Here is a 26,822-nt window from a genome sequence, read left to right as displayed (position 1 = left end):
CAGGGGGTTGGGACTAGATGGTCCTTAAGGTCTCTCCCAACTCAACCCGTTCTATGGTTCTGTGAGGTGCTTTGAAGGTAGTTCTGCATACGCAGGCCTGGGCTCAGAAGCCGCTGCTGACCCGGCCCTGTGGGGATAAAACCAGCCCCGCTGGGTCGAACCAGGCACCCGCACAGCCAGGCCGGCGGCGGGAGGGGGGGGGCGGCCGCGCAGGCAAGTGGCTGCAGCTTCTCTCGGTTGCCTTACGGGGGGTCCCTGCCCTGAGGGAAGCGCCTCAGGGTCTGGAGAAGGCGACGGGCAGCGCTGCCCGCGGGACAGCGGCCGCCGGCGGCGGGCGCGGCAGGGCGGGAAGAAGGCGGGCCGCGCGCGCATGCGCCCCTCCCGGGACCTGTTGCTGCGGCCCGAAACTTCGGGGCCGGGCGGGGGAGCGGCGCCGCGCCCCGTGTGGTGACGGGGCGGTGGGGAGGGGAGAGGCCGCGGCCGCCCCGGTGCAGGTAAGGGAGGGCGGGAGCGGCGGCGCTGTGCGGGGACGGGACGGGGCTGCGTGAGGCGGCCCTGAGGGGCGGCCGCGGGCTGTGCTGCCGGCTGGGGCCTCCCGCCGCCCTCCTGAGGAAACCGGGCCGCCTCCCCGTTCCCCGCCGGCGGCCGCAGCGGGACCCCGGCCCTCCGCGGGCTCGGGGCTGGGAGCGGGCGGCCGGGGCAGCCCGGGGGGTGTCCCCTCCTGGGGGAGTGTCCCCTCCTGCCGGGGTGTCCCCTCCCCGTGGAGGGGCGGCGCAGGGCCGGGGGCTACCCCGCTCTGCCCAGCCTCCTCGCTCGGAGCGAACGGGCCGGCTCCCTGCCCGAGCTACGGCGGGTGCCGGTGGGAAACCGGCCGCGCCAGCCCCAGCTCGGGGCCACCGCCGGGATCCCGGGCAGAGCAGGGCAGAGGGCTTCTCTCCGCAGCCCGCACCGGGGCTCGCCTCGCCTGGAAAGGTCGGGAAGTGCCGCTCCTTGCACGCTCGTGTGCTCCCTGCAGCAGCTCCACCCGTGGGAGGTCTTGCCTTTATCTTCCTGACGGCTGACTTCTTTAAAAATAATCGCTTTAAAGAGCTGGAAGCTGTGTCTGATAAGATCCAGCGTGTTACCTAAAACTTTTCGTGCAGTCCTTGCAGTTGTGATGAAGTTTTCCAAAGGGTGTTCAGAACCACTTTTCTGTCAGCACTAAATCTCAATCCTTGGAAAGCCAGGATAGATTCACATCACAAATTTTGTGTGGGTGGTTGTGGTGGTTTTTTGGTTTTTTTTCCTTCCTTGTGACGAAACATGTCAGTTGAGGCAAAATTTCTTCCCCACCTTGTCACACTCTCCAACGTTTAGTAAATGCTGTTTTGCAAGGAGTATTCTCCGTGCTGTTTGCCTCCTGTTTACAGGGAGAACTTGTAGTTATTCACATTCTTGCTTTGCGTTTGGTTTCTTTTTTTTCAGCATCCAGAATAGGGCTGCCGTCAGACATGTGTGTTCCTCTTACAGAGGGGTGATAGCCCAAAAGTAGTCTCCCTGAACCTGTGTGATGAGGACCTACAATACTTGCTTTCAAAGGATAGAGGTTTTTGGGGTATGCTTTCTTTATGAATTTATCTGTCAGATGTGTTTTCTGCATGAAGCGTGCTTTTGGCCAAAGTACTTGGAAATCATCAAGTTCATAAGTCAAGAAAAACGTTTGAAGTGAAAAGCCCCAACATAAGTGAGCCATTGCTTGTTGGTAGATGGCTGTTCTCTTAGAATATTAGAAATACTCCTTTTTCTTTCTTGTTCGTAATATGCTGTAATTGCTGTGCTGTTCTTTCAGCTGAATTCTATTAAAAAAGGGGCAGTCACGCAATATTTCAAGAGCAGAGAGCAGCATGTGTATTTGTGTAGTAGTTCCTTTCTGTTGAATTAGTGGCAAATTTGTTAATAATCTCAAGATCTTGACATTTGAATACAAAGTTCACAAGCCAGTATGTTCATACAAGCTCAACTAGGAGCAAAATCTTCAAACTGCTATCGTTGGACTATCTAGTGCCCTGTGTTACTCCTAGAACTGGAATTGAGGCTGGTGTAAGTAGTTGGATGTTACAGATGAGAAGACAGAGAAGTTTGTGTTGTGTGGGTCTTCTGTAGTCTTCCACAGATGTCTGTAGAGGACATGGTTGGTTAGATGTCTGGAATTTTTGCTTGGGCACTGCTAGTAACTGAGCCTGGCAGTTATTGTGAAATATTTTACCGGTGAAGGAGAATAGATTGTCAAATATGACTTCTGAAGTAGTTTCGTGGTTGAATCTTCCTGCACTCTTTATATTTGTAGTAGTATTAGTACATCTCACAAATACTAGGCAGGCTTTTCACATGGTTGTTTAACTTTATTTTACTTTTTTTTCTTGTGTTTTTTTAAGGGAAAGACAAAATGAACCCTTTCTTTTTTCTGGGTTTTGGACATTCTCATCTAGTCTACTTCTGGAATAGAAGCATACCTTTCAACTCAACGTTGAATGAGACGTACTGCTACAGCACTGCCCGGGGCAGCACAGTGCTCCAAGGAGTAACTTTTGGTGGAATCCCAACTGTCCTACTGCTTGATGTAACCTTCTTTTTTGTAAGCCCAGTTTCTATTTCTTGTACTGAAAATACTCTGACCTTCTTGGAAGTTAGATTGTTCAGAATTCTCTTATTGATCAGGTAGGGATTTGTTTCTGATAATCTTCAGAATGAGAAATGTACTGAGGCCATCCTGGGAACATCAAAGCACTTTTCAAGTGTTGATAAAGGTTCAGATTTGTGTGGGACGACAGTGTCGCTGTATGTTGGATGTGTAGATCAAGAGTGAGTGCGGTGTCATAGGGTCTGTATGTGGGGTCATGGTGAGCTTTGTAGTCATAGCTCAAATTTCTATGCTTTGTCTTAACTGCAAGAACATTTTTTTCCTTACTCTGGGTTTAGGTACTGGGTACCTTTTGAGGAAGCGAGCACTATTACTAGACTTTTTCAAAAGGAACTACAATGTGGACAATCTGTCATTTCACAAACTCTTTTAAAATTAGGTTTCATGAAGCTGGGGAGGAAATAATGTGCTGATCAGCTCAGTCCTGATAAAATAAAGGGATCTGATTAGTTGCTGGTCAGGAGCCTCCAGAACATGCCCGAGACTCCAATAATACTTATGGTTATTTCTGTAAGTTTGGTCTAGGTGGTCTTAAGCCACCCAGCTCCCATCCACCCCCCCCCCCCCCCCCAAAAAAAAAAAAAAAAAAAAAAAAGAGCCAGAGACCTGCAAATTGGCCTAATAAGTGAGGTTTGAGGTAATAAAATGAGACTAAAGTGATGATATAGTTCCTGAGTTCTAGTTCTTTTGCAACTGTCAGTTGATGGGTTTGTGAGTACTATTTCTAGGCTGGTTTCCTAAGGAAGTGAGGTTTATATATTGCATTGCCTTCCCATTTTTGTCTGGCAGTTACTCCTAATAACCATAGAATGTGTTAGTCACTTTCAACCAAAGTTGTCTGAGTTTAGAGAACTTTCCTGCTTGCAGGAAGTTTTAATGGCCCGATGAAGGAGGAATATCTAAATTAATATTCCCTGTTGCGAGGAAGGCTCTTATAAGAAAGTTATATTAATTGTGAAATGCGGATATTAGCTGTGTAATCTCGACACGTAGATAATCTTGACATGTGTCCTGGCTGGCCAGTTGGTATTTGCATAGATCCAAACAAGTTACATCACTAGCACTGCTTTCTAGCCAAACTGGTACGGGATGTAGGAGGGACTAGAAAGTGAGGGCGTATGCTACATATGCATAGAAAACAGGCTTTGTTACTTCTGCTTCATTGCTGTGTACAGAGCAACTTGTTTCTTTTTAAAAAAAAAAAAAAGAATTAAAAAGTGCATTTATGAAACACATAGGAGGGTTTTTTTTTCTTGTGTTCTTATACTCTTTCAAAAAGTGAAAATACAGGAGGCAGGTAAAAAATACATTGCAGAGATCAAGTATGTCTTAGTAGTTTATGATTTGTAATAATATATTACCTTTACTACTGACAATAAAAATAATTTTCATACTTGAGAGAATAGTCAAGCCCCCTACAGCCTGTTTACATCACTGTTCAAAAACAGAATTAAAACAAAATTGCAAGTCTTCCATCATAGTTCTAGTCATTAAGTACTGAATAAGAGTAAAGGTGTATTTATGAAAGTTTTGACTTCCTCTCAGGTACTGCTTGCTACTTTTCCTTTCACAAGCTTTTATACGCTTGCAGTCCAGAAGTACTTTAGCATGCAGTTCTCTGCCTTTATACATTAGAAAAGGAAGGCAGATGTTCTGGTAACCTTGGTCCCAGAAGATGGGTTTTGTAGCATTGCCACAAATTGGGATGGTTTGCATATGGCAGTTGGTTTAGGAGTTAGGACAGCATTTTTTGACAATTCCTACACACCTAGAAATAATTATGAAGTGAAAAAGTAAATATTCAAAATTCTTTATTTTTACTTTCTAGATTTTAATATTACTGTTTTCCGTTATAAGAAAGAGATTCTGGGACTATGGCCGTGTTGCTCTGGTGTCAGAAGCTGAAAGGTAAAAAAGATATGCAATCAGACTGATTTGTTGAAACCATTTGGGGAGTGTGGAAGTAAGTACAGTAAATATGGCTTAAATTAAGTGCATTTGTAACGGCTAGATATTTTGTAATTACGTGCACGCATTTGTTAAAAATATCCTCATGCTGCTTTGTGTGAAATACATCCCACTCACAGAGTTACTTTTTGTGGTTTCAGTAATGAAGTTGTATGTTTGGCATTGTCATTAATTTCATTCTGCAGTTATGGGTTAAGGAAGTGGAGGTAAGAAAACATGCTGCTTGTCTGCTAACATGTCACATAACTCCAGGTTGATGTTTGCAGTGTGTTACTGTGATAGAAGGATATTAACTATTTTGTTTATCTTGGCTCAAGCCCAGTAACTTCACCGAGCTCCCTGTGTAGCCTGTGCGATAAAATTTCTGAAGGGTTTAAAAAAAATAATAACAAAAAAAATATTGTTGCAGATTTCTAAAATTCTTCACTGATTTTTAGTAATTCTGCAAATGAGCTTGCTTGCTTGTTTGTTTGTTTTTTTAAATGTTAGTTCTACAGGATGATGTCTTGGGATGTTTAAAAGTTATCTATTTATGAAGTGGGTAAACTTTAACAGTGAGCCTCTTCCTGATATTAGTGGTGTAACTAAGTTGTGGTAAATTCACAGCTCAGCAACATGAAAGAACTAAAAATGTGGTTTTAGGTGCAATCCATGTACAGGTGTGAAGTATAGATGGGGGGGGGCGGGGAGAGATGGGCAATAACTGAGTCTGCTTTAATCCAGCTAGCTCAGGCAGTGAGAATGAAGATGCTCTTCTACAGGCTCACATGTAGGCTGGAGAAACTTGCATGGGACAAACAGGTCCTTGAGCAGTCAGACACCTGGGAGCCTATGTTATTGTCCCTGCTGGAGTGTGACCAGAGCCAGCTATGTGAAAATTATCATAGGTACACCTTGAATATACTGTAATTACAGGCACATCACCATTGCAGTATTTCTTTTTAGCAACAAACTAAAAACAGGTACTCTGCTATTTTTGAGGGTTACAGGGTGTGTAAATGTTTCTGGCCTTGCTATAGAACTGTTTGTGTGAGGAGGTGGCTCTACAGGTAAGGGATTTGATTGTGAGGAGAAATTCTGTGTAATGGCTTTAAGATGAAGGAAGGAAGGTGGAGAGGTGATGTCTTGTAAAGAGGAATATCTGAACAGGAAGCTAGCTTGCAAATCTGATCCTCACTAGGCTTTCAAATCTGTGTCGCATTCTCTTATGTTACTGTGGTTTTAATATCCCAATAAAACATTGCATTTTTTTCTAGTTTAGGTATCTGCTCTCACATCAAGAGCACACATGTCCTCCCTTTTCAGCATGAGGCATAGCACAAGTTTCTATAATTAAGCATATGCTACAAGGTGAAAGCCACAGCTTTCTTAAGTGAAAATGTTGGTTTTTACTACTTCCCTTGGTTACTTTAGAATTGTTAAAGTTGAAATAATTCTGTGGAATTCCATAATCTGTTATTAAAGATACTTAAAAACATCATTAATGTATTTTAGTGAATCAAGATACAACCGATTGTCAACATCTTCATCAGTACCTGAAGATCTTGAATATGATAGCGTAAGTATCCTGGAGTTTTGGTATGTTTTTTCAGATGCGAACTACTTAATGGAATCTGTTGTAATTTGCCATTCCACCTAGCCTAATGAACCTAATTAACCTGGAAAACCATCTATATGCAAAAACTAGTGATGCATTTTTTACTATGTTTTTAGAGAACCATACTTAATCCCTCTCTGTTCCCTGACAAACGATTTGCCATATCATAAACTAATACCTTGTCATCATTTTTAAGTAACTTTTTTAAGTAGGAGAGGGATTATATGTTAGAGTTTTGAAGCGGCGGGAGGGGGACTAGTAAATAGTTTGTACTTAAATAACAGTTCAAAAAAATTACATTACATTCACATTGCAAGTAACACCTAGTTGGCCTTTATAGGAGATTGTTTTCCTTGCAAAATTGAGAAAACTGGATGCAAATGTGAGGCTACTAATAGTGCTGTGTACTCTTAATATTAAAACTGCTTTGGAGTGGAAGATAATTTTTGGCCAAACTTTTAGCTGGTTCCCTTCATGGGTCTGTCTGGAGTCTTTGAATTTTGTGTTGCAGCATCAGAATGAACTGTTGGTGCAAGAGTTGTCCAGTGGCGGCAGCTTACTTTTTTGTATATGCATCAACTTAATATCTAGCCTTGCAACTAAATAATTGTGTGAGCATCAAAAGCATACTGCTGTTTGATCAGGATTCCCCTGCCATTTGTGGTGTTTTCTTCATCTCTTTTAAAACCCTAAAGCAACTTTACTATTGAAGCTGTTGAATGTGTCGTTTGTTGGATACTATTCACTTGAAAGAAGAGGCCTTTTGAGAGAGAAGGGTTTTTGAACTCTCCTGGAACATTCAGTGAGATGTGATCTCTGCTGTACAGTTTCATAGGAGGATTTGTAAACCTATATAAGAAGCCTTTCTGTTAATGTAATCACAGTGTTGTTTCTAATTAACGTTTAACTGATTAGCTTGTATTAAGACTTTTCATGGAGCTTATCCTTGAAATTGGAGAGGCTCCGGAAATGGTTTTGGAAAAAATAATCACCTTTTCTGCTCTAAAGCAATACAATGAAAAAAAAATAATTCCTGGGAAACCTCAATATTGACTTCTGTTCACTGGGATTTGGGCACACTTGTTTAAATTTAAGAATTCCAAGCTTTCTGCATGTCTCTAAATAGTGATTTCAGAGCAACAGACTTCTCAGCTTTTTAGCTAAGAGGTTAGCTTAATAGAAACACTTCTCGTTGTACAGTTTAAAGACTTTTTTTTTTTTGTGTGTGTTAGTTCCTAAAAACTTCCTTCTTTATTTATAGGGGTTTTGTTCCTGGATGACAGCTGCTTTTCGGATGCAGTAAGTATATGAAACAGAAATAGTGAGCTGTGGTTTGCTCTGTTCTTTTCTTTTTTTTTTTTTCTTTCTTTTTTTTTTTTTTTTTATTAAAAAAGGAATATTGCATTCTTCCCCTCGCCTTGAGTAGACACTGTAAGACAAACAGTGATACAGGTGCCTCTGGTGGGGTGGAAAAAGAATATGAAAACAAGGTCAGTTTACGGGAATATTGCAGGATACAGTTGTCCTTCTACTGGCAGTCCGGGGACTTACTGATCTTCAGACAGCGTGTGACCCTAAGTGAATCTATGGCATTTACGTGGATGCTGAGCTAGTAACTAGGCTCTAGGCTCTTACTCTTCAAAGAGCCCTGTGTGGGTGTGCCCCTGTTTGAAGCCAGGAGGGGCCTGGGGCAGGAAATGCAGTTTCCCTGCAAGGGTTTCTGTGGAGAACTGGTAGTTTCGTTGGGGCTGGAATTGACTAGCTAGGAAAAGCCCATTCCACTGTTTCCCAGAAACTAAGCATTAGACATGTGATGTTTGTTCTTTGTATCTCTTGGGGCTTAGTAATGATTTTTAAAAATCAGTTTCTAGCTTAGGTCCATTGAAACAAAAAAAAGGTGTGGGGATTGAGCCTTTTTCCATTTTTGCTAGTTCAGTTCCTTCCTTTTCCCTTCTATTTTAATGATCTGTCCTGCTGAACAATGAATAGATGATGAGAGTTCTTTCCGAAGCCTATTATTATCTTTTGTTAATTAGGTGTCACGAGAGTAAGGTGATTCTGTTGTAATTTTCCTCATGGAGAGCCTTTATGGAGATGAGCAAACACTGTCACAGTGTGATCTTGAAGTTTGAGAGCTAGACTTAAGACCTTGTGACTATCATAAAGCAGGAGGTCACAGCAAATTACTTTCTTCTCTTTTAGGCTGATGAAAAATAGCCTGAATTTATATTTGCTTTTCAAATTACTTGTTTCTATCTTACATTCACATGAGGGAATTTGTGTGGTGATACTGCATAAGAAAAAGATACTTTTGGAACCTAAATTTACACAAGGAAGGACACAACCCCATTAAAAACTGATAGTGATTGATGGAGATGTCAGTGGGTAGACTAAGAAATTAGTGTATGTTCAAAAACCACTGCCAAAACCCCAAAGAGACTAAGAACACTGACTGTGTGTTTTTCTGTCTATGATGCAGTGATGACGAGATTCATGAGAGGTGTGGTGAAGATGCCATCCATTACCTTGCCTTCCAGCGTCACATCATCTGTTTGTTGATTGCTGTCAGCATTTTGTCTGTGTGTGTCATATTACCTGTCAACCTATCAGGTGATCTACTTGGTAAGAATTTTTTTTGTATTCTGAGAAGAATTTTGTGGTTTATGTCACTGTAAAAGTTTTCAGGATTTTTGTTTTGGTAAGCTTCTGTAAGGTTGGGGTTTTTTGTTTGTTTTGTTTGTTGTGTCATGTGTCATCCCGTCTGTGTCATGCTTACCCCCTAGTCTGACGTGTGTCACTTCATGTGAAATTTGTGAGAGTAGAGGGTTCCTTAAATGTCTCGCAAAAACTGTTGTTGGAAACATGATGGCAGACCACATGCAGACAAAGATGACTGGACCTAGAAAGCTCAAGGCAGGATTAACTTTACCTATGCCCTCTTACCTGGTGTTTATCTAGGCACTTTTTATGATATTTATTGGTGGTGGTTGTCAATAGGACCTGTCTTCACAGCTGAGGAATCTTTTTCTAGTGTCCAGTTTGAATCTCTTTTGCTGCAATTTAAGGCCATCATTCTTTGACCTGTCACTGTGGAGAATTATTCTTTTCCTCTTTGCAACATCATTTTAGCTGCTTGAAGGATTATCAGTTAATCTGTCCTTTTTCCTCATTTTGATAAACTGCACCAGTTAACTCCATCATTATAAGAAATGTTTTCCATTTTGCTGATCATAAAATCATCACCCATCCTTTGCACTTCTTTTAATCTAGCTGGACTGTCTCCTGTTGTTTCTTTCTGCCTTGGTTTGTGGCTCAAAACTGGACAAATCTTCCTGCTGAGACTGTGTCAGTGCTGACTAGACAAAGAATTACTTAATGTTTCTTGCAGTCTAGTCCTGATTATGTCTGCCAGTATGACACCTACCTCTTTCCTTTATTAACTCACACTCAACAAATACAGCGAGTGTGTCCTAGTCTGCCACTCAGGTTGCTAATAAGAATGCTGGTGGACAGAGCTCTGCTAAACCCTGTTTAAACGTTCTTCCATTTTTGATAATGAGCCCTTATAAGCCCATTTTATGCCTGGCTTTGTATTGGTCTTGTCAAGATCATGTTCGTGATCTAGTTCAAGATCCTGTTGATCACCTCAGTGAATAGTGATGCAAAGAAAGCAAGAATTCATTTGGTTTTCCCAGGAGCTCTCAGACAGAGTGCTTGCTTGTGTTTTGTTTTGTTTGTTCTTATACCACGACAATTGCATGTTATTTTGTGTACTGATCTTGCTGATCTCTGTCCCTATAATTTATTCTCTTCTGTTGTCTCTAATAACGTGGCCTAGTTTTTGTTTTCAGTTTACTCCTACCTGTGTTTTAAAAAGCCTTGTGGCTTTAGCCCTAGACTGTGACGGGGTACATTGTACTGCCTTTAATATTGTTTCTTTGTGGAACTGCCATCTCTGACTTTGCTTTTATGGACTCTTCCTTAGCAATTCCCTGTTTATATTAATACCAGCTTTCTTAAAGATCATTGCTGTTCTTTTTTTCTTTTTTACGTTTCTTTTCTTTTTTTGTTCTTTCAAAGGACCCTCTATCACTTCACAGATGCTTCTCCTTCCTCAAGTCCCATCTCTTACGTTCTCAGCCAGCATCCCTAGTTTTACAGAATCAAATCAAACACAATTAGCACCCTAGGATCTCCTTCATAAAGTAGAGAGATGCTGGTGCCTTCAAAGAATTTGTAGAATGTATATTCCTCTTCTGGATTAGTTACTACCTGTTTTAGTTACTACCTACTATTTATATCAGATTTTGCAATGCGCATCAATTTGTGTGCACTGTCATTCTCTAACTGCAATTTGATAAAAGTTTTAGTATCTTGGATACTAATTGAAATGGCAGAGTATGGCTGGCTGCCTAAAGCAGGAGAATACAGCTTCTGTTTTCTTGCATTTTGGGAGGCTAGGAAATGCAGGTGAAAAATACGAAGTTTTAGTGTCTCTCCCCCTCTTCCTTCCCTTTCACTGTATGTTGATTTTGTACATTTCCAGTTCTTTCCTGTTGTAATGACTTAACTTGCAATGTGGTTTAACAGTCTGTGTTAGAAGATTGTTTGGCTTTCCAGATACTTAGCTTTTTCCTTTGTAAACATGTACTCAATTTTTGCTGACTTGCATTACCATTTTTTAAAAATACTTGATAGTCTAGAGAAACAATGTCATATAAACTCATACATTTTATACCTTAGTAAGGTTATCGGTACTGTTTTGCCAACGCTGAATTAATGCAGTTTTAAGAAACTGAGGTAAGAAATCAGTGAAGACAAAATAAAAATGTGAAGGAAGTATGTTCAGATCCCTAAACAGTGTTGTTAATGGATATGAATGGAGATGGGGGGAGAAAGGGAACTGCTACAAAGACCTAGTATTCAGATTTTTAAAATATAATCTACTATTTCTCTTCGTGGGTTGAAGGTGGTATAATCCTGGAGCTTTTTTTCCAACTTTAAAATGCAATACAGTGTAAAATAGCATTGATTATGGTTCTGAATCTTTTTAACAATGAATATGCTCAGCAATAAAAGAAGTATATCAGCTGGTTGGGTTTGTTTTTTTTTTCCAAAAAAACCCCAGAATAAAAGCTGTCTGATAGTTTGCATGTGAATGTTACACCAGTTAATTGTGCTACTTGGTTTTGTTCTTCTCAGATAAAGATCCCTATAGTTTTGGAAGAACAACTATAGTAAACTTACAAACTGGGTAAGTAAATCTTGCAGAGTGTGTTTATGTTTATGTCTGTTTCCTGCCATAGTCTCTAAACACATGAATTGGTACTTGCTCATGGGGTAGGAATTACTTATTCATGCTTCATCAACTGAAATTGGGATACAGTCTGCTTCAGGCTATGTAGTTACAGTGCTGATAAGAAATCTAGAGACTTGGCTTCTACTCTCAGCACTTCTTAACCCATGTATTTTTCTTGGCTAATGACTGCACATCTAGTGATATTATTTTCAGAAAATTCCACATTAAAAGAAACTCTACTTCAGAAGGAAAATAAAGCTGACAGCTTTACTAGAATGCATAGCTCAGATTATTTAAATTCCCTTACATTAGATTTATGTGTCTGCATACTCTCCCATCTGAGATGATGATTAAAATTGCTTCTATTAAAAGAGTTTGTAGAATAGCTGAAATACAAAGTTGTGCAACTTTTCTGTTGTATTAGTTGACCAGTCCACATCAGTCTGTGATACTGTGTCCCACAGAATTTCTGCCTATTCTGCCAAACCAAATTTGTTTTTTTTAACCACATTTTGAATCCTAGTAACTAGTGGGTTTTTTTTTGCTTGGTTGCTGTTTTATCTGTAAGATAGGTTACTGTGGTTTAGGTTAATAGAAATTATTAGTGCTCTGCAAAACTGGGGAACTGTTCGCAGAACAAAACTTCTGTAAGCTTTGAGGAAGGAGCTATCAGAGTAGTAGAACTTGCTCCCTGTATTAGGCTGTTTTCAATTTTGAGTGGGGACTGTGTTCAAGGAGGGTTCAGTTATGCACTCAACACAGTAAATAATAAGGCCGATAAAAACATTTTAGCAAATAGCATGGTGTGTGCTGTTGGCCTGAATGAGAAGGTGCACACCAAATGCTGCCAAAAAATGTCCATGTCATAGAATATCTGTTTTCTTTGTAGGTCTGTTACCCATTAATTTTATGATAAGCATGTAACCTTAATGGCTATCCATGGCATCTGCATAGGTGTGACTGACTACCAGCAACTACTTTTTTTCTTGTTTTGTGTTTAATGAGAGGCTCTGATCTGATTAGCATTTTGATGGCTATTTGTATTAGTTGGACAATTAATTCTTCCTGATTCTCATATTCATAACATTTTGTCTGACAGTAACAATCTTCTTTGGCTGCACACGGTTTTTGCTGTTGTTTACCTGATTCTGACCGTTGTCTTCATGAGACATCACATGAAGTATGTCACATACAGAGAAGAAAACATAGTAAGTTTCTGCACTGGGGTGAGAAAAAACATACAGCATGTTTGCAAGTGGATAATGTAAAAAAAAGCAAATCACTAAGGTGACTTCTGCTTGCTAGCATGTGATGTAAGTGTGAAGGAGTTCACTGAAAGTAAAGCTCCACTGAGTGAATTGTAAAAGTGGATGGAGAAAAGGGGACTGGGGAGGGATTTCTGACATTTTGGTGTAACCTACTACCAATGTAAAAGGTGAACATGGTACTGTCTTGAATAGATACAGCTCCCATCAAAATCAAAATTTCCTACTTTTTTTTTTCCCCCTCTTCGATGCAGCTACTTGTGCTATGTCGCTGCCTTCCTCATATTTTTATTTTCTCTTTTGTGATGTGGCTTTTCAAAGGGGTTGCATTTTTCTCTTGCAGGTTAAATGCACATTGTTTATAACTGGTCTTCCAAAAAATGCAAAAGAAGAGACGATACAGGGCCATTTTACGTAAGTTCTGTACTTGAGTAGTATTCTTAGGAACAGATTTTAAATTGTCCTAGTAGTTTTACCTGCCCAAGCAGACATGCTTTTCGAATTTTGCACTGTTTAAAATTCATTATAGGATCTGTCTTCTAAAAGCATATCTTACTCCTTAGACAGAATTGAGAAAACACTGTATTTCAATAAAGACAGTTAGCTGGTCTTAAAATTAGAAACTAAGAAGGTGGCTGTGTATCCACACCTTGCATTCGTATTCCCACATGGCCTTTACTTGGGAGTAATGCTGTGCATCTGGTGTTAAAGGAACTTTCAGCAACGCTCTACCATACCTCATTCAGAAATGACATGGGTGATTGAGATGTCAGTTGGACATCAGTGATACTCTTTGAAACAGTTTCTTTGTTGTATTTTCTGCAGTTTGTTCTCATGTTCTCGTGTACTGCTTCCTTTTCAGTGCTGCCTACCCAACTTGCACTGTGCTGGAGGTCCAGCTGTGTTATGATGTAGCCAAGCTTATTCACCTATTCAAAAAAAGGTACATGTTTTTGTAATCTACAGGAGTTTACCGTAGTTTTTATGAATGCTTTGCCAGTCTTTAATCAGCATATACCAATAGTACTAAGCTTGCCCATACTAGAAATGAATTCTGCTCTTAAAGTCCTGGTCTGGACTTCAGTTAGATTCAGCAGTGTTTGGAGTGAGTTGTGGGGTTCAGCCTATGTCTTGTAGGTGTGATGTGTTGTGTGCTGCGTAAAATAAGCTTTGACTCACTGATTATGTATGTATGTATTTGGTTATTGTCAGGCAGTGCAAAGTGGAAAACCCAACTATTGAATTAATAGCTCTGTGACCCTGCTTCTTTGGCCAGACGTGCTGGTCACAGGACAGAAAAGTGTTGCCTTCTGGTCTATACAAGAATAGCATTGTTGGTTTGTTTTTTTCCTGGAATCTCACTAGAAGCGTAGGCTGTGTAAAGCTACTACAGACTTGAAAATAAATTATGCTAAGTAGCCGAAGTAAGGTGTGTGTGAGTATCTTTGGTGACCGATTAAATTGCTATTGGTCCTTGACATAACTTTTTATCTTGGGGATTATATTCTTACTAAGCTTGATGTTGGTACTGTTTTCTTGCGAAATGTTATGGATGTATTTTTCTGTCCAGAAAACAGGCAGAAAAAAGCCTGACCTACTATGAACACCTGCATCAAAAGTATGGCAAGCGGGTCCAGATCAACCCTAAGCCGTGTGGTCAGTTCTGCTGTTGTGAGATGAGAGGATGTGAAAGGGTAAGAAATTGTGTTTGCTTTTAGTTATGGCTAGGTAGATGGTTAGAAGAGTAGAGAATAGTTTTTGTGTGACATCTTGTTGAGTTTCAGAAAATTCTTTGTTCATTTATCACAGATAGCTCATCCTTCTTGTTCTTGCACTGTACAGAAGGAATTCCCCAAAACATTTGAAATGTAATCTTAGTGCAAAAATTGAAGCACAAGAAAAACTTCCTGCTTGTTTGTCTTCACGTTGTGATGTGATTTGTAATTTGTGGAAGTAGTATGAGGAAGAGGGACTCTGGTTTGCGCAAGCTGTATTTTAATGAAGGTTTTAGTCTTCTGGTACTTGGATGTAACAGTCATCAATTTCCCAACAGGAGGATGCTGTAGATTATTATACCAAAGTTAAAAATGAACTGATGGAAGAATATGCAAAAGAGGAACAAGCTGTTCATAATAACCCACTGGGAATGGCTTTTGTAACATTTCAAGAGAAATCCATGGCAACCTAGTAAGTTTTGTCTGCTGTCTTGTTTGTTCTCTTATAATAGCACAACTGATCTCCTGTTTGTGTTGCTTGTTTGCTTATGTTGGTTCTTCTTCCTTTCTTCTTTTTCTTCACCGTCCTGTGGATTTGGTCTGCTTTGCTTTCCGGTAAGTTCTCCTGGAAGTGTGCATTTAGCCTCTATACTTCAGGTGAAGAAAATGTCACGGGAAGTAAATGGCTGTGGACATTTACTGGGATAAGGAGCCTTTCTCTTCTGTGTGGGATGCAGTACATCAGTGTACGTTAATAGTAGGCTGGACTAACTGGCTTTTGCCTTACTGATTTCTCCATTTCCTACTATGCAAATGGTCCAGATGGGTGCAAATTACACTGCTAGTTAGTCATCTCAACAAAGTAGAGGCAGTGACTGACCTGGCCATAGGTGATAGATGCATGTTATGTGTATCTTTTACCTGTTATTGTAGATATATACGTAGGTGTAATATCAGTTGTTTAGTGCTTTTTACTCGGTCGTCTGGAGAGAAAATGCATATAGCCTCTCATTTTCTGTTGGTACTTTGTAAACATCTTTAACAAACACAAAGTGGTTAAAGGGAAGCAGAATGCTATTTGTATGACAAAAATAAGAGATCATGTGGGTTTTTTCTTTCTTTTCTTCATAGCCTCTCTGATTTAAATTGTCTGCGTTCCTTTGGCCTTGAAGTCATGTTAGAGAGCCAGTCTTTCAGGGTTTTTTTTCAAGGAAGCCCAGGATATAGAAAAAAACTTTCTCCAACATCTCAAATTCTTGCAAGGAATTCTGTCTGCTCTTTAACTGAGTAGTGATGATGTGTTGAAATCTGCCCCCATCATTTTGTGATGTTACACGCCATATTTAGAGAATCTAGAGCATGAAATAACATTTTAAGATGTGAAACTGAAAGAAGTAGTAAGCATTTTCATAAGAATGAAGTTCATTCTCTAGCTGCTGATTTGTTGTATACAATTTTGATGGGATAGTCTCTCCTTGCGCATGTGTTCTGAGTTGCACTACAGGCAGTTCCGAGTTGTATTATCAAGAACTGAAAAGACTTTAGTTTGTTTAGCTTGGAATTGATGTGATGGATTTCGTTCCCTGGAAAATTAATTAGATTACATGTGAAGCTACCATCAAATTGGGAAGTTATTTGGTGCCCTTAGCCTACTAAGGCGTTCTGCTCCACAACGTTCTGAAATAGCATGGGAGAAACAGGAAGCCAGACCGAGGTTCATGTAGTTGGGTGGTTGTAGACGCTTGTTAATGATTGTGCTGGGCAGTACGGCTGGTAGCCCTAAAGCTTGCTCTCTATGTATTTTTAAAGATAAGTTGTCAAAGTGTAATTAACTTTCTTAAATACTTACTGCTGCAAGATGCTGGCAATTTGACATCGCTACTTGAATTCTGGTAAGGTAAAGATCTGGGGGTTATTTTTGTTTGTTTGATGTTTGTGTGTGTGGTTCTGTGTTTTCTTTATGTTAAGAGCACAACAGAGAAACAAGTGTGTTCAGGAATTTTAGAGTCTACCCATTCAAATATAATACGTATTGTTTCCGTGCTAGCGTAACAGAGCTTATCTGGAGTGGAACTTCTTTTACACAATGGTGCACACACGGTTGTACTGTCTCCGAATATATGCCTAGCACTTCTGTTGCTGTGTTTTGAGAAGTTTGTGAAAGCATTTATTCTGGACACGTTTAAATGTGGTGATTGTCAATCAGCTCATATTAGAAGATAAAATTAAGTATTGTGATTGTTTTAGGAGTGGGTGAAAAAGGGTAATATTTGGAATTGTGAGAATACCAGCATAGTGAAAAACTTTGAGAATTCATACTCAAGGCAAAACTGTCTAGTTTTGATACTTGTGTAATGAAACGAGTGTGCAGACTAATCCTTTAGTCTGATATGAAAACAGCTGTAATTACGTAGAGGTGTTTGGGGAACAGGCTGTCTTTAATTTGTTCCAATGCTCTCAGGTGTTGATTTATTTTATTTTTATATATTAATATGAGTAATTGCTGTTCATGTTGGTAGAAGCACTGAACAGTTCAAACCAAGACTGCTTTTTGTTTCCAACTTTGTCAGATCTCAAAGACCTGTGGTACTAACTGTTTATATGGTGGTCACTACATGCATAATGTAATGTTACATTTTTGTCTTAAGTACTATCTTGATCTCTGGTTATTAAAAGCAAAAAAAGCTTTATCACTATTCCTGGTCTTTCTCATTACATATGCACCCTTTCAAGTGTAAAAATTTGAAAAATCCTCCTCCTTTTTTTATTTCCTTACAGTATCCTTAAGGACTTCAATGCTTGCAAATGTCAGAGTATTAAGTGTAAAGGAGAACCCCAGCCATCATCCTACAGCAGGGAGCTGTGCATATCAAACTGGGAGGTTACATATGCTCCCTATCCTGAGAACATTTGTTGGTAAGATTCCTGTCTTGCATCCATTTATTTATGATAATGTAGGTTTAGAAGGGAGCTGAGTGATTTTTCTTTAACCCTAAACTAAGATTTTATGTAGCATTTGGATGTGGCTGATCTGCATCTTTATTTCCATTACTTTTGTTCTCCATTGACCTTGGGAATGGCCTCTCAGAGGCTGACTAGAGTTTTGCCACCCCGAAGTTCTGGTACCTGCAGCTCCTGTTAACTAACTAAGAAAAAAAAAAAAAAAAGAAAGACTTTGTGCCTCAGTGTTTTCATTTTTTGAGGTTAATGCATGCCTACTGTTAAGATCTGAGGAAAGCAACTTGGTGTCAACGCTGAGAATTCAAGTATGTATTAATGTTTTTGAGTTGCTACATGGCGAGTATAACCTGATTTACTCTGTGAAGTATTGTCTGTCTTCTGACATCTCTTTATTGACCCAATAAATTTTCTAGACTTTACTTACCGCTTACGGGAGAGTGTCAGAAAATAGATAAATGCTTTTTGAGTTAAACTGTTGCTGTGATGCCTTCTGTCATGCTTATAGGCTAAAAATCCCTAAACATTTTCCAATTGCTTTGCAAATAACTTTAGGGTTGGGCCAATACAATCCCCTGTTCATATAACTGTAAATTTGTTGTGACGTTACCATTGCCTTAAGCAAAAGTGCAGGCGAGACACAAACATGCACAAATTACTGTATTTCACCTGTATATAACTTCTTTAAAGTACACTTTTTCTCCGAATGATTTTAATAGAAAATTAATTTTAAGGTGACTACGCCATCTATTTCTAATAATTGAGAGGTTTTTGTCTACAGCTAGTTCTGCAGTTAGGAATAAAGTACAGAATCTTTAACCATAAAATGAACAACCGTGATTCTTAGCCGTGTCTTTTGTAGCTGTGTTATTTTGAGACATGAATTAAAAATCTCTTGCAAGCTGCTTTCCAGGTAGGGTCAGTTTAATCTGCCTTTTTCATGAAAGGGTTTGTGCATGCATGTGTGCTGCATTTCCTCTTCCTTTCTTCAGGCACTGTCTTACGGACACAAGGAATGATTGTTGAGGTTCGGTGGGTTGAAGCATGTATAAATCTTTTCTAAACTCTTGAGAGGGAAAGATGGTGGAGTTTTGTTGAATTATTTTTTTTTGGGGGGTGGGGTTTGTTTTTTTTCTTTTCTCCGCTCCCCCTTGAATAAGAGGTGGCACAGGGATTTGCCCAGTTACTTACCTAGTTCGCTTAAGAGTTGTCATAATTGGAGATGTTACTGACCCTCTGTATCCCTGCTTTGTCTGTTCTAAAGACTTGGCTTTGGCTGGTATTTTAATCATTCCAGTCCTTTTGGGAACCATTTTAGATAACATTTAAGAACTTTACCTGTTTAAGACCTATGGTTGCTGTTTTAATATGGCAGAAAGGGGTATAGGGGTTTTCTTAATTATTTTTTTTCAAATCAAATCTTGGTAGGTTCTGCCTCTGATAGTTAGTCTCCTTGCAGAAATTCTCTGTATCATCTTCAGTCTCTCTCTTCTTGTTCTAACTTGGTTTAGTACTTCCGTATTAAACAGTGGAATTGTTTCATCCCAAACCTTAACTACATTAGACATTGTGTTTGTGTTATGGAAGACTAAATATGTTCTTTTGCAAGTGCAGTTTATGTTATCATTCTTTATTTCTAATAGCAACTGGATCTTGTCTAGTGCTTTGTATGTAACTTTAAGGCTATAAACCTCAGTTTAGAAAAACCAAGGCCACCTGTTACTTGACAGATAGTATGTAATTTTTTTAACAGCAAATGCTTATGCACTGCTTGTTTTTACATCCTTTTTTTTTTTTTTTTATTTCCTCTCCCCCCAGGAAAAATCTTTCAGTGCGTGGACTGAAATGGTGGTTTAGATGGGCTTGCATTAATTTGCTTCTTTTTATTGTGCTGTTTTTTCTTACTACTCCTTCCATAATCATCTCAACCATGGACAAGTTCAATGTCACTAAACCTATTCACTACCTTAACGTGAGTATCACCATATGTTTGGATCATGCTGTGTATCAGAGCAAAATGTTAATAAACTGATGAAGTGTGTAGTAAGAAAATGAAACGATATCTGTAAGCTAAATTCAGTTGAAATTCTCAGGATTGTTTTATGTAACTGCTGATTTAAAAGCATACATCCAGAACTGGGACCGTAATCCTCTTCTGTTCCTTGATAGTAGGCTGAAGTAATTTCATTTGAAATGTTGTATTATTATAAATGTCTTATTTGTAGTAAAAGTATGCGTTCCCAATTTACATAATTCTAAATCAAAAACCTTTGCCAAAAGCGGAATTTTAAGTCCAACTTGTATGTTGACTTTTATGGTGTGAAGGGGGAATTCAGATTTTAAACTCTGAAGTAAAATGCCATGATTTTATTTTGCATATTTGATCTAAAACAGGATAGCATATATATCTGGTCCTAGTTTGACTGCAGCTAAAGTCTCTTGCAAACTATTAAGTACTTGCCCAAGCTAGTGTAAACTACATAAAAACTGCTTGTGAGACTTACTCTCATAGAATGTAATTCCCAATCCTACTCGTTTTTTGTTTTGCACACCAGTGCAGAGCACTCACTCATTTTAAGACTGTATCTGAATAAAATTTCTGCAGTCGAACCTGCTGTAACTTAGGAAAAGCAAAATATTGCAGCCTCTGTTCTACCGCAGCTGCATTTAAAATGTTTTTAATACTTATTCTTACTTTTTTTCCCCCTACTAGAATCCCATCGTCAGTCAGTTTTTCCCAACGCTCTTGCTCTGGTCATTCTCAGCTTTGCTACCAACAATTGTCTATTACTCAACTTTGCTGGAGTCCCACTGGACAAAGTAAGCAAGGTTTTCCTTTATTTGGCCTTATCAACTGAATTACTGAAATATATGGAGAAAGTGCTTATTTTTCATGGGGCTGTGTCATGGTTTAACCCCAGCCAGCAGCCAAGTACCATGCTGCTGCTCACTCGTTCCCTGCCCACCCCCTGGTGAGATGGGGAGGAGAAGTGGAAAAAGAGAAAACCTGTGGGTTGCAGTAAGAATGGTTTAATAATATAAATAATGTAAAAAATAAGGAAAAAAGTAGGATTAATAATTGTAATGAAGAGAGGAGGGAGATAAAGGAATAAAATACAAGGGGGAAACAAACAAGTGATGCACAGTACAGTTGCTCGCCACCCGCTGACCGATGCCCAGCCCGTCCCTGAGCAGTGGTCAGCAGCCCCCGGCCAACTCCCCCCAGTTTATACACTGAGCGCGATGCTCTATGGTATGGAATATCCCTCTGGCTAGTTCGGGTCAGCTGTCCTGGCTCTGCTCCCTCCCAGCTGCTTGTGCGTCTGCTCACTGGCAGGGATGGGACTCTTGAAGAGTCCTTGATTTGGAGTAAGCACTATTTAACACAATGATGTTTTAGTTGTTGCTATCGACATCATTCTGATGCTAAATCCAAAATGCACCATTGTACCAGCTATGAAGAGGGAAAATTAACTCCATCCCAGCCGAAACCAGGACGATGATGGCATAACTTGATGTAACTTCGTCCCCAGTTTACCTAGTCGGATAAAAGCATGATACTGCACGCTGAATCACAGCTTCATTTTTCCATCATGTCTTCACCCGGTTTTTGGTTTTGTATTGTAAGGTCAAATTTTTTTGACTTTTAAAATTTTTTGTACTATTCCCTTGTAAGACATTGTGTCCAGATTCTGCTGTTTATTCATCAGTTAAATGCTTTTCATCACCTGTTTTTTTTTTTCTTAGTGGTTGCACTAGGCATGTGAACTTTGAGCCTTTGTCAATCAGTTGAAGTAGTTTTCTAGTCACTAGCGATCGCAGATCTGGTTGCAAGCCTTGGTGTAGTTACATTGATATGTCCCACAGTGCCCAAGGGCTACATGATCCTATAACAAAACCTCTGTCGTTTTAATGCCCTATCAGATAGCACCTTTAACAGTCTGAATTGTTTATAGCAATTGCTGCGCTTTTTCTGGCAACAGTGTGTCAGTGGATAGATGTTCCTGCTACTGCAGTAGGCGTATAGGATTAGTAGTGTCATGTTGTTCCCGAAGATGACACTTGGTAAAGACAGTCAAGTACCTTGTTTAAGTGTCTGGTTTCTTGGCGGTGGTGCCCTTTTACGAACTGCCTAGTCCCTCTTGGCATAACGCTTGAAGAGCTGTTTGTTTACAAGCTGTTGTGAGATGTGAGTATCATTGGATACAATCACCGGCTGTGATTGTCACACATCCCCTTGCTTATGGTGCAGACCTGTAGTGATACTAATCCAGAGTCTGGATTAATGTTCATAAATGTTTTCTTTGCCCAAGAAGATACCAAGAGCCTGCTTGGTCCAAACTAGTGAATACCTCAAAGATGCTAGTGTTAAGAGCATCTTGTAGCAATGTGATATTGTAGGGGAAGCTGAAAGTCTGACAGGTGCTGACATTCTCTGGGCAAGATCTTTCATGTGTGGAAGTCTTTTGCATGAGTTTCTTACTTGGTGACTTTTTCTGTTGGTAGATCTGCAGAGAATAGAATAATGATGCATAAAGTCTACATATTTTTGATCTTCATGGTATTGATTCTGCCCTCCCTCGGTTTGACCAGGTAAAGAATAATAGTTTAACAGTGTTTTGTTTGAGTATTTCCATTATATGAGGCAAATTACTTCTGTTTTCTAGTTGCTAGTTGAGGTATAGTTGGCGTACCTCCACTCCCACCAGCTGTGTATGGTTATGTTGTCATTCCGTGTTGGATTTCAGTGTTCTTCTTTCATCTGAGGACCTCATAGCCCTTCAAGTTTCCAAAGGCTGACTTTTCATTTAGCAAAGAAATTTAAGACCTTGTAAGATCAATGACTAATTAAAAGTTGCCCATACTCACAGTCATAGATGAGAACCCAGTTTCCTGACTGTCTTACAGTTTCCCTGGCTAACCAGGTAACATGTATTTGGCCTATCTATGTAATAACTGCTAAAAATGAATCTTTAATACTTTAGTATAAATGGATGTTTCTGTTTTGGTTGATTCTGTATCTTTTTTTCCTATTTCTGACTATTAATAACCGTGATAAAGCTAAAGTAGTGTTCAGATTATCTGATTAAATTTTCTCTATCTGCTGTCCTGATCTGAACTGCTTGAAAAGAGAAGCAATTTTACACAGTACTGAGCTCTTGGAGACTGAATGACATAAACCATCTTTCTTTCAGCCTGGATTTTTTTTTCCGTTGGCTGTTTGACAGAGAATCGTCTGATTCTGCAGTTAGGCTGGAGTAAGTATTAGCAACTCTTTGCTACAGGAATACTTGGGATTATTTTTTTTCTTGCTGTTGACTAACATTGATTAGTGCTTGTTAAAATTTGCTAGGGGTTGATGTTGAGTTGATGCCCAGTTGATTTGCTGTGCATTGATGTTGAGCTTCTGAATAAGGGAAGGAGAATGCAAGTTACTTTGCTGTGAAGAAATCCAAACTGTTCTCCTGCTAGCTAATCTATGCATTCAATAAAGAGACAATTATTTTCCCAAAACCTTACAAATTTTGTAGAAGATAAAGGACAGGGCGAGATGCAGGTGAGAGGGGACCAGAAAACATACTGAGGATTGTTGTGTGTCATGGGCGGGTGATTTTCCCAAGGATTACAGTGAGACCAAATAGCTGCAGCAGTTTGCTTTCTGAAAAACCGTTGACTCTAAGAAACGTGAAAGTTTTTTACACGAGCATTGCAGATTTGCAGATACTGATTATTATAAATTCTTGTGACTGGCTGGAGGGAAAGAACAGAACACAATTATTAGGACATAGTTAGGTTTCCAAATGCTGTTTCAAAATCCATAACAGGGAGACAATTAGGAGTTACTGAGCTAGGAGAGACAATTATTCTGTTACAGTCTTATCTCATCTTGTCTTGGGTTGCTGTTGCAGACATCAAATGATGCTCTTGTCTGCTATCAGCCACCCATCAGACTGCTGTGTCTTTTCCTGAGCAGTTGATTCCTCATCAGAACTGCAACTCACTCAGCCAGGCTCTTACAGTGTACTCCACTTACTGCGCTTATAGCTATGTAGTACTCTTGCTTTTTTTTCTTTTTTTTTTTTTTCTCCAACAAGATTTTCAGAAGTCTCATGGTGTCCAGTGATTATCCTTGTGGTAAGAGATTTCCAAAGGCAGCAGGGATCCTTTGTATGTATGCTGTGTTTGCTTGTCTGCTTTATAGTCAGTGTCTGCTGTCTGTCCTTGCAGGTGTGTCTTTTTGCCTGACCAGGGAGCCTTCTTTGTGAACTATGTGATTGCCTCTGCTTTTGTTGGCAACGGGATGGAGCTGCTGCGCCTGCCTGGCCTCATCCTTTACACCATACGGATGATAATGGCCAAGTCCACAGCAGAAAGGAAAAATATTAAACAGGTATTAGAACCCCTCCTTAGCAAGAGGCAATTAAATGACTGATCGTTATCAGAAACATCGGGAGCCCCCATCCCTTGTACCATAAACTATCATCTCCTCTCATCTTTTTTGGCCTTTGTTTCACTCATCTGTGACAGGTTCACATTCCCTTCATTTGCAGCACAGGTAATGGGGAGGTATTTATTGAAGTCAGAAACAGAAGTCAAAACCCAAGCTCTGAGCTTCAGGTAGTATTCTGTTCGTAGCTCCAAGTCAGAGTTTTATGATTCGGATTTTATGGGATAATTCTGATTTTTATCTTATAGACTATAACTTCAGGCTTTTTAAAATTGAAATCTGTCTGTAGTTAATTTCTTCTGTCGGCCCTCAGGTGTATACAACTTCTTTTAATATGAACAGACACCTAGCAAAATACATCCTTATTGTCTGTATTCCATTTTGTGGTGGACTTTCATTTCCAGATGTCATCTTGCTGGAAATGTCAGGTGTTACAGTGGGAACTTAAGCCTGTGTACAGCTGTCCTGTTCTTTTTTTTTTTTCTTATTTCTTTTTTTTTTTTTCTTAATGGGTGGGTGGGTTCCATTTTAAAAGATGCTTTTAAACATTCACTTCTGTTAACTGTTGTGTATTACGCCTTGCTCTGGTTGAAATGATTTATACTGCTTTCCTCATCCCAAGAGGAGAAGGTGGAAATACTGACCCTAACAAAGCTTTGTTATCTTGAGCTTTCCCTACTGAAAAAGCTGACACAAGGAACAGTAGAGATTCAGTGGAATCTGCAGTGAGGTGAAGGTTCTTGAGTTTGGCACAGTTATTTTCTGCCCTGTGGTTTTAAGTTGTTGCTTCTTGTAGATGAAAACAGGTTCCCTGAGAAATTACTTTAAGGCTGTGAAAGAAGCAGTATATTTTCTGTAAGTACAGATGCTTAAAACGCATAATACTTCATCTCTAGTTATGTCACTTGTGCCTCTTAGGGAAATAAAATTTATCTTTCATAGGGAGAGAATAAAGAAGGTGAATTGTTGCTTTAGTGAATCTATTTATAACTCCTGACGTGTTGATAGATGACATGAGTGTTTTGGGTGTTTTGTTTTTGTTCCTAGCAACAAGCATTTGAATATGAATTTGGAGCAATGTATGCCTGGATGTTGTGTGTGTTCACTGTCATCATGGCCTATAGCATTACGTGTCCCATCATTGTCCCGTTCGGTAAGTTTTCTGATGAGCTGTGGGCACGGTGTGAGCGAGATGGGGTCACGTGGGAGGATTTGCAAGGCCCAGTTCTGCATTCTTATTGCGGTTCAAATGCTGATAAACCTTAGGACTTGGATCCAAGTGTCCTTCCCTTCTTGTGGAAAAACAGGGCAGAACATGGTAAATTATCGTAGAATCATAAAATGGTTTGGGTTTGAAGGAGCTGCAGTCTTACCGGACCCTGGGAGGGTCTCCAGATCGCCGAGTCACAGACCTCCTTTTTCTCGGATGTTTCTCTTACTCAGTTGGTTTATCTCTGTCCTGTGAACGAAACTTAACATTTCTGCCTTAAGTTGACTAAGTATCTAGCTTTGACTACTCTCATCTTCCTGTACTGGCCATTAAATGCCGTATGGGTGTGCAAGAAACTTAGCAATCTGTCTAGAACTCATGACGGTTGTCTGTCTTTAGTAACTGACAGGAACTAAGTCTTATTTTATTGCATCTTTCGTTCACAGAGATTCTGGACTGTCGTAAGAATTATACATAAAGAATCATTTCAGCAGCTACAGATATTTCCACTCTGCAAACCTGTTTATCAGGCATAAGTAGTACTAAATTATTTTATATAGTCGGTGTTTTCCTTTTCCAATCCAAAACTTTAGAGAGCTAGATAGAACATATATAATTAGCTGAATTAGATACTGTTCTGAACTGGTTTTAATCAACAACCTTATTATTAGGAGAATGCGTCCAATTTATTTTTTTTTACAATGTACTTGATATTTATTTATATTTTGTTTTGTGTGTAGTTGTAAATATCTGAATGTGCTGCTGCATACTAGAGCTGTTGCAATTCATAGCTGTCACAGCAGTAACTGGCTGCTTTTTGGGATAAGAAATAGCTGACTTGAAATTGTCACGAATCTGTTGAAGGCTGAGAGGGAGGCGTTGAGCCCTGCTAGACCTTTCTTCCTTGCCAGTACGGTGGTAGAGTGGTTACCAGGTCTTCCCTGTTGGCTTGGCCTCATGTGCCAGTGCTAGGAGGGAGCTCGGGGTTCTCTCAGGGAGCACGGGTGGTGCTGCAGAGAAGTGTGTGGAGAGGGGGAGGGATGGGAAGACCCCAAGGGTCTTGGGCTGGGGATGCAACAACCTTAGGAGCAGGTTGCTGTCATGGAGCTGTACCCTGTTCATATTTTTCATATTTGGGCTGTATCCACCATTGGTGTCTAGATTTTCAGTCACTTGGTTAGTGTAGATCTCGCAGAATTGCTGCTTTTTATCGAGTTTTCAACAAACTGTCCTTGGCTCTCCCATTTTTTCCTTCCAGGTTTAATATACATACTCCTGAAGCACATGGTTGACCGTTACAACCTTTACTATGCGTATCTCCCTGCCAAGCTGGAGAAGAAGATGCACTTTGCAGCTGTGAATCAGGCCCTCGCAGCTCCAATTCTCTGCCTTTTCTGGCTCTATTTTTTCTCATTTCTGCGGCTAGGTAAGTATTGCCTTTTTCCACCTAGAAGCTGCTCCAAGCTCTCTTGCCAACTTACTTAAATGATGAGTTTCATAGGCTCTGTGGGCTTTTAGTTTTGCTTCCATAGATGGGTAGTCATCGTAGTTACCTGTGGCAGTGAATTATACACCATTTGCAGCGTACTCAAGTTTGCATAAGATACTCTGATGGAGACAGCTGATACGTTAACTTGAAACTGCCAGCATGGAGCTTCATATTTTTAATTTTAAGGATTGTG

The 26,822-nt window shown here is 39.9% G+C and overlaps 1 protein-coding gene across 3 annotated transcripts in view; it reads left to right on the top strand.

The window, feature by feature from the left end:
* Positions 1-385: 385 nt before the first annotated feature.
* Positions 386-26,822, top strand: part of TMEM63A (transmembrane protein 63A) — a 31,283-nt gene continuing 4,846 nt past the window's right edge. For 2 of the 3 annotated variants that reach the window (XM_040611922.1, XM_040611920.1), the window contains exons 1-21: positions 386-494; positions 1,465-1,594; positions 2,415-2,614; positions 4,509-4,588; positions 6,143-6,206; positions 7,507-7,544; positions 8,725-8,867; positions 11,448-11,499; positions 12,644-12,752; positions 13,153-13,223; positions 13,672-13,752; positions 14,380-14,503; positions 14,863-14,996; positions 17,303-17,440; positions 19,301-19,454; positions 20,196-20,302; positions 21,989-22,075; positions 22,678-22,740; positions 23,711-23,873; positions 24,978-25,083; positions 26,399-26,566. In XM_040611922.1, coding sequence (XP_040467856.1) covers positions 2,426-2,614; positions 4,509-4,588; positions 6,143-6,206; positions 7,507-7,544; positions 8,725-8,867; positions 11,448-11,499; positions 12,644-12,752; positions 13,153-13,223; positions 13,672-13,752; positions 14,380-14,503; positions 14,863-14,996; positions 17,303-17,440; positions 19,301-19,454; positions 20,196-20,302; positions 21,989-22,075; positions 22,678-22,740; positions 23,711-23,873; positions 24,978-25,083; positions 26,399-26,566 — 2,071 coding nt within the window. In that variant the 5' untranslated portion in view covers positions 386-494; positions 1,465-1,594; positions 2,415-2,425. The remainder of the gene's footprint in view (positions 495-1,464; positions 1,595-2,414; positions 2,615-4,508; positions 4,589-6,142; positions 6,207-7,506; positions 7,545-8,724; positions 8,868-11,447; positions 11,500-12,643; positions 12,753-13,152; positions 13,224-13,671; positions 13,753-14,379; positions 14,504-14,862; positions 14,997-17,302; positions 17,441-19,300; positions 19,455-20,195; positions 20,303-21,988; positions 22,076-22,677; positions 22,741-23,710; positions 23,874-24,977; positions 25,084-26,398; positions 26,567-26,822) is intronic. The other variant, XM_040611921.1, reaches the window with a different exon arrangement.

Source organism: Falco naumanni, chromosome 12 (genome assembly GCF_017639655.2).
Source record: "Falco naumanni isolate bFalNau1 chromosome 12, bFalNau1.pat, whole genome shotgun sequence".
Lineage (NCBI taxonomy): Eukaryota > Metazoa > Chordata > Aves > Falconiformes > Falconidae > Falco > Falco naumanni.
The sequence above is the reverse complement of the archived record's forward strand: the minus strand, read 5'-3'. Positions and strand labels throughout refer to the sequence as shown.